General features: G+C 38.5%; 1 protein-coding gene and 1 long non-coding RNA gene across 4 annotated transcripts; both read left to right on the top strand.

Moving 5' to 3' along the window:
* Nucleotides 1-469: 469 nt before the first annotated feature.
* Nucleotides 470-1,859, top strand: LOC149211157 (uncharacterized). 2 transcript variants are annotated; one of them, XR_016252988.1, is made up of 3 exons: nt 470-821; nt 1,118-1,183; nt 1,551-1,859. It is a non-coding gene; the product is annotated as an uncharacterized LOC149211157 (long non-coding RNA). The 2 variants fall into 2 exon arrangements; XR_016252989.1 differs by having other exon boundaries at nt 684-821; nt 1,118-1,241.
* Nucleotides 1,860-1,867: 8 nt separating this feature from the next.
* On the top strand, nt 1,868-9,850 carry LOC149211156 (putative LRR receptor-like serine/threonine-protein kinase At5g48740). 2 transcript variants are annotated; one of them, XM_089396943.1, is made up of 6 exons: nt 1,868-2,003; nt 2,089-2,213; nt 2,300-2,368; nt 2,500-2,686; nt 2,804-2,936; nt 9,478-9,850. In XM_089396943.1, exons 2-6 carry the CDS (start codon nt 2,165-2,167, stop codon nt 9,688-9,690), a joined length of 651 nt encoding a protein of 216 aa, XP_089253069.1. In that variant the 5' UTR covers nt 1,868-2,003; nt 2,089-2,164; the 3' UTR covers nt 9,691-9,850. The 2 variants fall into 2 exon arrangements, with proteins under 2 accessions (XP_089253069.1, XP_089253070.1); XM_089396944.1 differs by having other exon boundaries at nt 2,089-2,214; nt 2,310-2,368.
* Nucleotides 9,851-12,936: the final 3,086 nt, after the last annotated feature.

Genomic DNA, 12,936 nt, shown 5'->3' with positions numbered 1-12,936 from the left:
TAGTTAGTGTTTTTGCAGTTTAGTTTAATTTGGGTAGATAAAGTTACACACCATACTAGGCTGTAAAATAAACCTCTCCAATTAATTAATTACCCATCTGTAATTCGTATATATAATAAATATTTCAAAATTATAAATATAATAAATAATTATAAATAGTAATGGTGAATAACCACTATAAATGTGAAGTGCAATAATATAAAAGATATAATTTTTTTATGCAATTATTTGAATTCTAATTAATATAAATATGTTGTGCATTTCAAATTTGTAGATATGATTGATAATTGTTCCTCAATATTATAAATATTAAATATAATAATAAGCTATATTATTTTGAAATTATTATTTATATATATATATAAAAGTAGATATTCTAATTTATAAATATAATTATAAATTATAAAAGATATTCCAAATTTATAAATAGGATCAATAATTATGAATAACAATTATAAGGAATACTTAAGCATGTGAGGTGCAATCATATAATGAATGTAGTTTTTCTAGAAGACATAAAATTAGTCGATTTGCTTCAGCGATTAGTGAGACCTGATTGTAGTCTCACTAGCTTGCATCGATTACTGGCAATTAGTCGGTCAGATCGGACCTTTGCCAGATTTCTCCCTTCAGATTTTTCCAGTTTAAGCCTGTTGGACAAATTGTAAGCGTTTCTTCTGGAAATAAGCTCTCTCCGGGTGTTTCTTCTTTAGATGAATTCTGTCTTGATAGACATTTTCAAAGAAAACTGCTGCGGATCGGTTCGCTTGTTGTGCATACATCTTCAAAACAACAACTTGAGTGCTAATTTTCCAGACTGGGTATTGATCTCAGAAACCCTAAAGAGTTCCATGTTTATACCTATTTATATTCTCTGAAGGGAATTTTAATCACTAAATATCATATTGCAATCTCTTTACTATTATCGCAGGTTTATATTTCGACAAGCTTTCATTAAATTGAGTAATATAACATTTATTTGTATTCACAACAAATTTCCATTATCAAATGTTCAAGTTATGCTTTTTATTTAAAATTTTTGTTACCAGCAAACCACGGAATGCCCGATACAACAGTAATACCTAAACGGTTGAAAGTTTATAAAATCTTACTGCAGGAGGTTCACGATTACAGCGAGAATTCCTCATTTGGTGTGTTGCAGATACTCTGGAAATCCTTATATGTATGTATAAGCGCGGGGATTGTATTCAAGAAACCAAAATGGTGTCATTTCCAAAATGGTTAGAAATTGTAATTACTCCAGCATGTTAAAGCTGGCTTAATTTAGGAGAGTCAGTTAAGAATAAATACTCCTAACCAGATTCATTGTTAGAATCAAGTTCCTCACCAGATTCATTGTTAGAATCGAGTTTTGGTTGATCAAGGTCATATTATTTGTTTGTATCAATTTTTATGTTTTTCCCTATCTTTCCAACAAATTGGTAACGAAACTATAAGACTGTAGATAGAAGGTCGTGAGCAAAACCTGAGAGGGTTAAGAATTAAAGAATCCACCGGTTGTTAAGGGTTTAACTTAAGTAGCTTTTCAGGACTTTAGTGATGATAGCGGGTATTACCGTATATTGGAAGAAATTCAGGGCAAAGCAGCGTGCCGGGGAAAAATTCAGCGAAAAGCTGCCTCTCAATAAAGGTGAGAATCTAAATTCAGATGTTCAATGTTCCATGTGGGGAAAAACATGAGAAGAAGAAAAAAATAAAACTGGGAAAAACTATATAATGAAGGTCAAGAACTTATATTTTAAGAACATTCTAATATGAAATATAGTGGGATTTCCCCATATAGACGGTGCTTTCATACTTTGCGAATTTTATATGATTACAGACGAATCGATGGTTTTTACCCCAGACAAAACTTTAGTCGGATACTGGGGTGTGGTGACTCTGGAAAGGTGTTCTTTGGTAGACTACCGGACGGAAAAGAGATAGCAGTAGAAATGCTTTCATGCAATTCAGTAGAAAGATTTAAGGAGCTCTTCACTGAGGTAATTCCAATTTCGAATTATTTCGCTTCTAAAAATATATGTGAGCATGGTAAAATTGATGTATACAGATTCACTTTGTTAACAGGTCGATCTGCTTTCTAGAGTCCATCATAAGAACTTGGTCTCTACTGGGTTACTGTTTTGCTAAATCCCAACAGCCTATGCTTATCCACGAGTACATGTCTGGGACTTTAACGGACCATCTTTATGGTAAGTATGTCTCCCAGGAATATTGTTTGGTTGATTTGATATTGCAACAAAAGCAGTATAGATTTAATTATAAATTTGTCTTTCAGGAGAGAAGGCAGGACTTTCCAAACTAAATTGGAAAAGCAGGCTCAAAATAGCAATCGATGTGGCTGAGGGTAATTTATATAAATACTTTTTTTCACACTACAATTTTGTAGTGTAAGCGCTGTTTAATTTGATGTATTTGAATACAACTAAATAAGAGAAATCGTGATTAACCATATTCCTCGTCTGTTTCTGATTGAAGCACTGCAATACCTGCACGAATGTTGTATTCCAATGATAATTCACAGGGATGTGAAAACTTCAAACATTCTCCTCGACAGCGATTTGAATGGAAAATTAGTGAATTTCGGTTTGTCGATGATGACAATGGATCGGAACGCTTCTATCGAGGATACAGTGAAAGGAACTTTGGGATACGCGGATCCAGTGTAAATGACACATATACCTTGCATTTCTCTGCGAAATATTATTTTTGATGCCCCAGGAATTCGATTAATTATTAAGAGCCACGGCAATTTCACTTTTATCGTTGGATATTCTTACAGGTATATAAGTACTGGACAGTTCACTCGAAAGAGCGATGTATATGGTTTTGGTGCGGTTTTATTAGAAATTATATGTGGGAGAAAACCCCTCGATCACACTCTACCTGAGGAAGAAATTGATCTCTTGAGATGGGTAAGGAATTTATTTGTAATTAATCGTCCAAATTTTGTTGAAATCTAATTTCAACGCTGCCGTACGCTTTCAACGCAGCTGCCAGAAAACGTTAAGCAAACCTCGCCGGAAAGCTCTCGGGTTGATTTCAGGCAGAAGGAATAATCCGGCAAGGAGCTCCGAGAAAATATGGAGCTGACGCGTGGTTGACCCCTGACGTAACGCAACGTCATTTTCTCGGAGGTTAACGTTCAACACTTGTTGGCCTTCCAATATCATTATCCGCCGTTCGATCTGCTCCACTCCTTTTAGCCGTTGATTGATTAAACCTGCACACGAGCCTGCATCAAATTAAATGTTGCGTGGAGTGAAAGAGTTTTTGGTTGACCGCCGTGGAAGAATAGTCCTGAAATTTAATGATGCTACATAGTTTTAGGTGGATATCATAAATATGGTTATGGGCACATTTTAACATATATTTTTTATATACTTTTTATACGGCATGTATTAAAACCAAAAATCGTATGTAATAAGTAAGTTTTTTTTGTGTTGACTTTTTTTATTATGGGGCACACGGGAGGTAAAGAACTAGTGTTCACAGTAGCGTAAAAATATGAGGGTGCAGTAAAAGAAAAACACACAGCAGTGTGTAAAATGTGAAGAATCAGAGGGTGTATGCACAGCAGTGCACAAATATGTTGTAATGTTTTTGTGTGGAGCATTGTAAAACGAAGATGCAGTAAAAACCGAAAAACCATGTGTGGTTTTGGACAAGTAGTGGATAAAGAAAATGATGGAGCGATTTTTGTAAGCCTGTGTGAATTTTGTTTACAGCAGTAAACTTATGTAAACTTTTATTACAGCAGTAAGTTGTTTTCACTGCAGTGAATGTAAAAAGAGATTTACAGCAGTTAACCCAGTAATTTCTCAGAAATCTTTTATGGTGTTGAAATACTCTGTCTCTCTGTGATTTTTTTTAAGTCTTCTGTGCACAAAAGGATCCTGGAGAAAAGTAAAAACAGAGCATTGCCTCTGTGTGTTTGTTTATTTGGTTTTTGGTATTTTCCCCATGTAAAAATACCCAACAGTGGTATCAGAGCAGGCTTAGGCTCTTTGAAGGAGACGAAGAAGCTGAAGGGAGAAGGTTGTTGCTGCAGCAAAACTTCTCAGGCAGACAGAAGACAGTCAACAAAAGATTCAGGTATTCCAAAAAGTTTTTTTTGTGTTGCTGAAGAAGCAGTGATTTGTTTTAAACACACAGTCAAGGATTTAGAGGCATAGATCAGAATACAAGGAATGGCCAGCACAAGCACTGGTATGGGTTTGTTTAACACCCAGCTCCCACAGTTTAATGGGAAAAACTATGACTACTGGGCAATAACCATGACAGCCCTGTTTGCCTCTCAAGATTTATGGGAAATAGTTGAGGAAGGTTTTGAAGAACCAGCAGATGAAACTGAGTTCAATGCACTAACTCAGGGAGAGAGAGATCAGCTGAAGAGCAATAGGAAGAAGGATTCGAAAGCCCGTATGTTGTTGTATCTAGCAGTAGACCAGAGTGTGTTTCCAAGGTTAGCAGCAGCTAAGACAGCCAATGAAGCATGGCAAACCCTTAAGACAGCCTATCAAGGCATGGAGAGAGTGAAGACAGCAAAACTACAATTGCTGAGAAAGGACTTTGAGAATCTGTGCATGAAGGAGTCAGACAACATTGAATCATTCTTCACTCATGTGATTGGAGTAATCACACAAATGAGAACTCATGGAGAAACCATTGAAGACAGAAGGATTGTGGAGAAAATATTGAGGGTCTTACCCTCAAGGTTTGATGCCATAGTCACCACCATTGAAGAGACAAAGGATCTCTCAAACTATTCAGTTGATGAGCTACATGCATCACTGATAACACATGAGCAGAGGTTGAGTAGGAATGAAAACTCATCTCTTGAGCAAGCCTTCAAGACCCAGATGTCCTTTGGAAGAGGAAGAGGTCAAGGCAGAGGAAACAAAAGAGGAAGAGGCAGAAGTCAGAACAGAGGTGGAAGGAACAGCCCATCAAATGCACAAGGAAGAGGCAGCAATCCAAATCAGAACCAAGGCCAAGGCAGCAGCCAACAAAGAGAACAGTTTCATGCTCAAGGACAAAGGTATGATAAATCTAATGTTCAATGCTATTATTGCAAAAAGTATGGACATTATGCAAGTGATTGTAGAAAGAAACAACATGATATGAGTAATAGACAAAATGCAAATGTTACAAGAGAAAACAGCAGTCAAAATAATGTTCTGTTAGCCTGTAACATGGCTGAAACACATAGTGAGGACATATGGTTTTTAGACTCAGGTTGCAGCAACCATATGACAGGGAATATAGCCCTCTTTTCAGCCTTAAATCAGAATTTGAAATCAGAGGTCACACTAGGAACTGATAGTAAAGTGTCTGTTATGGGAAAAGGGGAGGTAAAAATATTTACAAAACAAGGAGAAAGGAAAACCATAGCAGATGTATACTATGTCCCCGGAATGAGATGTAATCTCTTGAGTATTGGACAGCTTGTCCATAAGGGCTACAATGTTTTCTTTAAAAATGATGTGTGCACCATCATGGACATACCACCCAGCAAAAGATGCATTGCTGAAGTGAAGATGACAAGGAACAGGATGTTCCCTCTCCGGATCAGGGCAGACATGAAAAACAAAGGTGAAATTGCAGCAGTCACCCAAGAGGCCTTCCAAAGCGTGCCAAAGGATGAGAACTGGTTATGGCACTTGAGATTCGGGCATCTAAATTTTGGAGGTCTAAACTTATTGAGCAGAAAAGGAATGGTAAGAGGATTACCATTGATAGAGAAACCGGACAGCCTATGTGAAGGCTGCATTTTGGGAAAACAACATAGAGAAAGTTTTCCATCAGGGAAGAGCATAAGGGCAAAGACACCCTTAGAGATTATCCACTCAGATTTGTGTGGACCAATGCAAGCTCCATCATTAGCTGGCAGCCTATATTTCTTGACATTCATTGATGATTTTACAAGAAAGACTTGGATATATTTCCTCAAGAACAAAAGTGAAGTCTTTGAGAAATTCCAAAACTTCAAAACACTTGTGGAGAACCAAAGCGGGCTGCACATAAAAGTATTGAGAACTGATAGAGGAGGTGAGTATATCTCCAAGGAATTCCTAAGATTTTGTAGAGAAAATGGAATTCATAAACAGTTTACAGCAAGGTACACTCCGCAGCAAAATGGAGTTGCTGAAAGGAAAAACAGGACCATCATGGATATGGCAAGGAGCATGTTGAAGGCAAAACATTTGCCAAATGAGTATTGGGCTGAAGCTGTACATTGTGCAGTGTACATTTTGAACAGGTGTCCTACAAAAGCAGTGATGAACAAGGTGCCAGAAGAGGCATGGAGTGGGAGAAAGCAAGGAGTCACCCACATGAGAGTTTTTGGGTGTGTGGCCTATGCACACATTCCGGATCAGCTAAGGAGGAAGTTGGACAGCAAAGGGGAGAAATGTCTTTTCATTGGATACAGTGAGGAATCCAAAGCCTACAGGCTGTACATCCCATCTACCAAGAAGTTCTTTGTAAGCAGGGATGTTCAATTCATTGAAGAGGAAGCTTGGGATGGAAGCATAGAGAAAACAGTGAACATTAAAAACTGTTTGTCTCATGATGAAGATGATGAGGAGGTGGCTGAAATGAATCCCCAAACAGCAGCACCAACACAAGGACAGCAAGGGACACCATTGAGGATCAATGAGAGTGCTTCTCCAAGCACACCACAAGGAGGAAATTCAAGTGCATCTTCAAGCACTTGCACACCAAGTGAACGAGGTAAGAAGTTTAGAAATCTAAGTGAAATTTATGATGAATGAATGAATTCCTTATTTGCCTTGTATTGTCATGTTGATGATCCTATTCATTTCGAGGATGCAATCAAAGATAGGAAATGGATAGAAGCTATGGATGAGGAGATGAATGCCATAGAGAGAAACAAAACATGGGATTTGGTTGAGTTACCAAAAGGCAAAGAAGTTATTGGTGTGAAATGGGTCTACAAGACCAAGAGCAATGCTGAAGGCAAGATTGAAAGGCACAAGGCAAGGCTGGTTGCCAAAGGCTACAAGCAGCAGTATGGGAGAGATTATGAGGAGACTTTCGCACCGGTTGCAAGAATGGAAACCGTGAGAGCAGTGCTGTCCATAGCAGCTCAAAATAAATGGAAAGTCTACCAAATGGATGTGAAATCAGCATTCCTAAATGGAGTGTTAATGGAAGAGGTTTATGTGGAACAGCCTCTCGGATATGAGAAGAAAGGAGAAGAGCACAAAGTGTGCAAATTGAAGAAAGCTCTTTATGGGCTGAAGCAAGCGCCAAGAGCATGGTACAGCAGGATAGATTCATATCTATTAGATAATGAATTCGACAAGTGTGAAGGAGAACCCACAGTCTACATCAAAGAAAAGGATGGTAAAATTTTAATTGTTGTCTTGTATGTAGATGATGTTATTTTCACAGGTAATGATGATCATCTTATTGAGAATTTTAAATCAGTCATGAAGATTGAATTTGAAATGACTGACATGGGTTTCTTGAGATACTTCTTAGGCATAGAAGTAGATCAAAATGAAAAAGGAATTTTTATATCTCAAGCAAGATATGTAAATCAAATTTTGAGCAGATTTAAGATGGAAGAATGCAAGGCAGCAATCACTCCCACAGTGATGGGATTAAAACTCAGCAGAGAGGACAGCAGCAAGGATTTTGATCCTAGCTTGTATAAAAGTATTGTGGGCAGCCTTATGTATTTAACAGCAACTAGGCCTGATTTAATGTATGCTGTTAGTTTAATTTCCAGGTTCATGGAGAGGCCGAAGGAGGCACATTGGCAGGCAGCAAAGAGAATTTTGAGGTATGTCAAAGGTACCAAAATGTTTGGAATTTTATATCATGCCTCAGAACATTCAGATTTGGTTGGATACACTGACAGTGATTGGGCTGGAAGTGTAGATGATCGGAAGAGCACTTCCGGTTATGTTTTTAATATGGGTTCAGGAGCCATTTCATGGGCTTCTAAGAAGCAGTCCATTGTAGCATTGTCTACAGCAGAGGCTGAATATGTGGCAGCTACAGCAGCAGCATGTCAAGCAGTGTGGATGAGAAGAATGTTGAGAAGCTTAGGCCAAGAGCAGGCAAAAGTGACAGTGATCTTTTGTGACAATAGCTCAGCTATTGCATTGTCAAAGAATTCAGTGTTTCATAAGAGAACGAAACACATTGATACCAGGTTTCACTACATCAGAGAATTGGTGAACAATGGAGAAATTGTCCTAGAACATTGCAGGACTCAAGAACAGGTTGCAGACATCTTGACAAAGCCACTTGATCAGAAGAGCTTTGAATTCTTGAGAAAGTGTCTGGGTATGACTGAATGCCCAGCTGTTGAAATTAAAGGGGAGTGTTGAAATCTAATTTCAACGCTGCCGTACGCTTTCAACGCAGCTGCCAAAAAACGTTAAGCAAACCTCGCCGGAAAGCTCTCGGGTTGATTTCAGGCAGAAGGAATAATCCGGCAAGGAGCTCCGAGAAAATATGGAGCTGACGCGTGGTTGACCCCTGACATAACGCAACGTCATTTTCTCGGAGGTTAACGTTCAACACTTGTTGGCCTTCCGATATCATTATCCGTCGTTCGATCTGCTCCACTCCTTTTAGCCGTTGATTGATTAAACCTGCACACGGGCCTGCATCAAATTAAATGTTGCGTGGAGTGAAAGAGTTTTTGGTTGACCGCCGTGGAAGAATAGTCCTGAAATTTAATGCTGCTACATAGTTTTAGGTGGATATCATAAATATGGTTATGGGCACATTTTAACATATATTTTTTATATACTTTTTATACGGCATGTATTAAAACCAAAAATCGTATGTAATAAGTTAGTTTTTTTTGTGTTGACTTTTTTTATTATGGGGCACACGGGAGGTAAAGAACTTGTGTTCACAGCAGCGTAAAAATATGATGGCGCAGTAAAAGAAAAACACACAGCAGTGTGTAAAATGTGAAGAATCAGAGGGTGTATGCACAGCAGTGCACAAATATGTTGTAATGTTTTTGTGTGGAGCATTGTAAAACGAAGATGCAGTAAAAACCGAAAAACCATGTGTGGTTTTGGACAAGTAGTGGATAAAGAAAATGGTGGAGCGATTTTTGTAAGCCTGTGTGAATTTTGTTTACAGCAGTAAACTTATGTAAACTTTTATTACAGCAGTAAGTTGTTTTCACTGCAGTGAATGTAAAAAGAGATTTACAGTAGTTAACCCAGTAATTTCTCAGAAATCTTTTATGGTGTTGAAATACTCTGTCTCTCTGTGATTTTTTTTAAGTCTTCTGTGCACAAAAGGATCCTGGAGAAAAGTAAAAACAGAGCATTGCCTCTGTGTGTTTGTTTATTTGGTTTTTGGTATTTTCCCCATGTAAAAATACCCAACAAATTTACGACATACGCTTTCATTTTAAGTGTGTGTACGAATAATTATATTTGCACGTCATCACAGGTGAAAGACTATGTGGCCATCAATGAAACCCCTGGAAAAATGGTGAAAATCATAGACAAGGATATGGACGGAAAATATGACATGAAATCAATCACTATGGTTGCCAAACTAGCGCTCAGATGTGTTGAGCATACACCATGTTGGAGGCCCAGCATGAGTGAGGTAGTAGGAGAGCTTAAAGAGGCTTTCATGTATGAGAAAGTAAAGCTATAGAAGGTTGCCGTTGTCAAACCTATAAAGATTCAAGAGTAACCTTAAAACATTGAATTTACTAAGTTCTAACTTATAATTCAGATGACGGATATTTCTTGTTCCCATTTCAAGCACTTTAAAATATTTATTAGAAGATCAATGGAAATTTGTTAACATGTCACATTTTTTTCTATAATATCACATGTGATCTTGATTTCATGAAAGAGGGAACTAATAGTTTACCCAAGCAAATTTGAATGGTCAGTCATGTATCATAACTCAAGTGACGTCCACTGTGTCAAAGTGGAATGAGTGGCAAATCAAAACCATACATGGAATTTGAATCAAATCGAAGACAAGTATGCAAGCACAAGGTATACCTGCCAAGTGATGATGCACTATAATTTATTTATTTTTGTTAGATGGAACTTCCACTCAACTTCAACAATTAACTTAAGATTTTGTAATTTGGAGTCAAATATTTGTTTTCTGTTAAATTTGTAATTTCAACAGCGCAGGGCTGTTTTTGGAAAAACCGGCCCGGTCTCCCCGCACCACCATTCGCAGAAGGCGGTATCCGTAAAGGGGGACCCGACACAATCAAATGCCGCCACGCGTCTCTTGTACGACGCCCAAAACCGCTTTCCCCAGATGCTAAAGGTCATTTCGTTTGCCGGACCTTGGCGTGCGAATTCCGTCGGATCGGTTTTGGAGGTTCGGATCGGCGCGACGCTGCGCGGAAGTTAATGACCAGGCGCGACGAATGGGGTGGCGACACGTGGCACCGAAGTGACGTCAGCCGACCCCCGCCCGCGTCAAATCAAATTTTTTTTTTGTGGTTTTCTTTGGTTGACCGCCGTAGGTGAAAAGTCATGTTTTTAATGCTTTTACGTGATTTAGGTGAGGCCTTTAATAAGGTTATGGGGCATACGTCCTTTATGTTAATTTTTATATTTTTTTATATATGGCTATGTAAGCTCGTGTGTGGTAAGTGTTATGTTTTTTTATGTAATGGTGTATTGTGGCTGCGGCAGCGTATAGTGATGTGCGCGATTTTTTTTGGTGATGGGTATTGTGCCTGTGCACAATTCTTTTTATGTAATGGTGTTATGTGGTGGTTGCGCACAGTAGTGCGATTTTTGTAAATGCACAGCAGTGCGATAAAACAAAAACAGGGATGTAATGGTTTTATTCGCCATTGTAAAACATAGGAGCAGCAAGAAATTGTTGTTGTAATACCCACAGCAGTGGCAGACCAGAAATGAGGAGACAGAGTTTCTCCAGTGAATCCCTCTCTGCGTAGAGGATGAAAGTTGTAACAGTTTTTATTTTAAGCAATAAAAATGTTTTATGCTGTTGTAATGGACTGTTCTGAGTCATTTTGTTTTTAATAGCTTCGCTGTGCAAAGGTCCTGGAAGAAATGAAACAAAGCATTGGCTCTGTGATGTCTGTTTGTATGGTTTTGGTATTTTCCCATGTAAAAATACCCAACAGTGGTATCAGAGCTAGTCCAGGCTCTTTGAAGGCTCAAAGAAGCTGAAGGAAGGACTCTTGTTGCAGCACTGAAGGCTCTCCAGTGGTGTGAAGCCACAGCCAAAAGGGTTAAGGTATTTCTCAAAGCTTTCCTTTGTGTTACTGTTGAAGGAACAGTCAGTGATTTAAAAGAAAACACAGTCAAGTATTTAAAGCCTAGATAAGAATGGCAAGGTCAAAGAAGAAAGCCTCCAGGCCTGTTAAAAATGTGTCTCCCTCCTCTATTAAAATAGAAGACAATTTATTTGAATACATTCTATTTGAAGTTCCAAAGTTTGATGGAAACTTTGATGTATGGGAAATAAAGATGAGGGCTTTCCTAATGTTTGAAGGGATTGAAGTCTGGGAGTGAGTGATTGATGATAGCAAGATGGATAAAGAATCCATGGAGTATGATGCACAAGCAGCAAAGACTATCTTGAATGGACTCCCTGATTCTGTGAAGAGGAATCTAGGAAAATACACATCAGCAAATGATATATGGGACAGACTGCATGACCTTCATGCAAAGGGAACACTGACCATGACCATAAGTGAAGAAGAAAGTTATGAACCCATCATAGAAGCTGAGAATGAGAAGGTTGACCTCATCAAGCTTCACGTAAAAGAAAGGGATGAAGAGCTTGCCAAGCTTAAGAAGGAGCTTGACCAATGCAAGAAGAAACATCATGAAGAAGTCATATCCATGACAAATCAGCTGAATGGAGCAAAGAAGCAGGCAGATGTCTTGACAAGTCAACTTGAACAAAGACACAAGAGAGTGAACAAACTTATGGAAGAGATTGGACAGTACAAGGTAGAGGTCTCCTCCCTTAAGTCCGAACTACAAGAATCCAAGAAGCAGGCACAAGGAGCTGAAAAGAAAATGAAGAGCAGTCAAGCAAAAGATGAAGAAATCTCCAAAATGAAGACAGATATTATCTCCTTCAAAATAGTAGCAGCTGAAGCTACTCGTAGCAAGGAAGAAACTGAGGAACAACTAGCAAAGAAAAATAATGAATGTGAAAAGTTAGAAGAAGAGATTGTCCTCCTCAGGAAGAAGGTTGAAGGGATGAACAAGATCATGAAGAGCTCTCAAGCTTTGGATGACATGCTCAGCTATCACAGATCTCCATCTGATAAATCAGGACTTGGGTATGTAGCTGAACCCTCAAACAAGGATGAGGATGCTTTAAGCAAAGGAGATGTGAAGAAGCCAGAAAGAGATGGTGATGCTCCTAGTTCCAGCAAAGGCAAGGAGAAAAATGAAGGCTGCAATAGAAGAAATCCTCCACCAAGTAGAAAACCAGCTCCAAGAAGAAATGTAGCTGATGTCAAAGAGGCGAGAGGCAATGGTGATCATCAAAGGATCTCAAGGCAGCAAGAATTCAGAAGTACATCAATGAAACCTCCGTCTCCCAGGTACCAAAGTTCATTTTATGGTTATTGTTATGCATGTTCAAACTTTGGTCATATGGCAAGAGACTGTAGAGCATTTAATAAAGATAGATGTTGTGGTCCCCGAAAATCTCCAAGAAACAATTTTAGAAGAAATCATGAAATGTTATTCATGAAAAATGTTGAATGTTTCAAGTGTCATAACTTTGGGCATATGGCACGTGACTGTAACTTAAGATGGGCTCATACACAAGCTAGACCCATGAAAAAGAAGAAAGTTACACAAGTATGGAGAAGGAAGGTAATACAATCTGAAAACCCCTTGAACTCCCCAGTGGATCTAAATTTATTTTGAG

This window comes from Pinus tabuliformis, chromosome 1_2 (genome assembly GCF_031772625.1).
Source record: "Pinus tabuliformis cultivar Carrire ecotype Pingquan chromosome 1_2, CPIR1, whole genome shotgun sequence".
In the NCBI taxonomy this organism is placed as follows: Eukaryota; Viridiplantae; Streptophyta; class Pinopsida; order Pinales; family Pinaceae; genus Pinus; species Pinus tabuliformis.
This window is presented reverse-complemented; position numbering and strand designations above follow the sequence as displayed.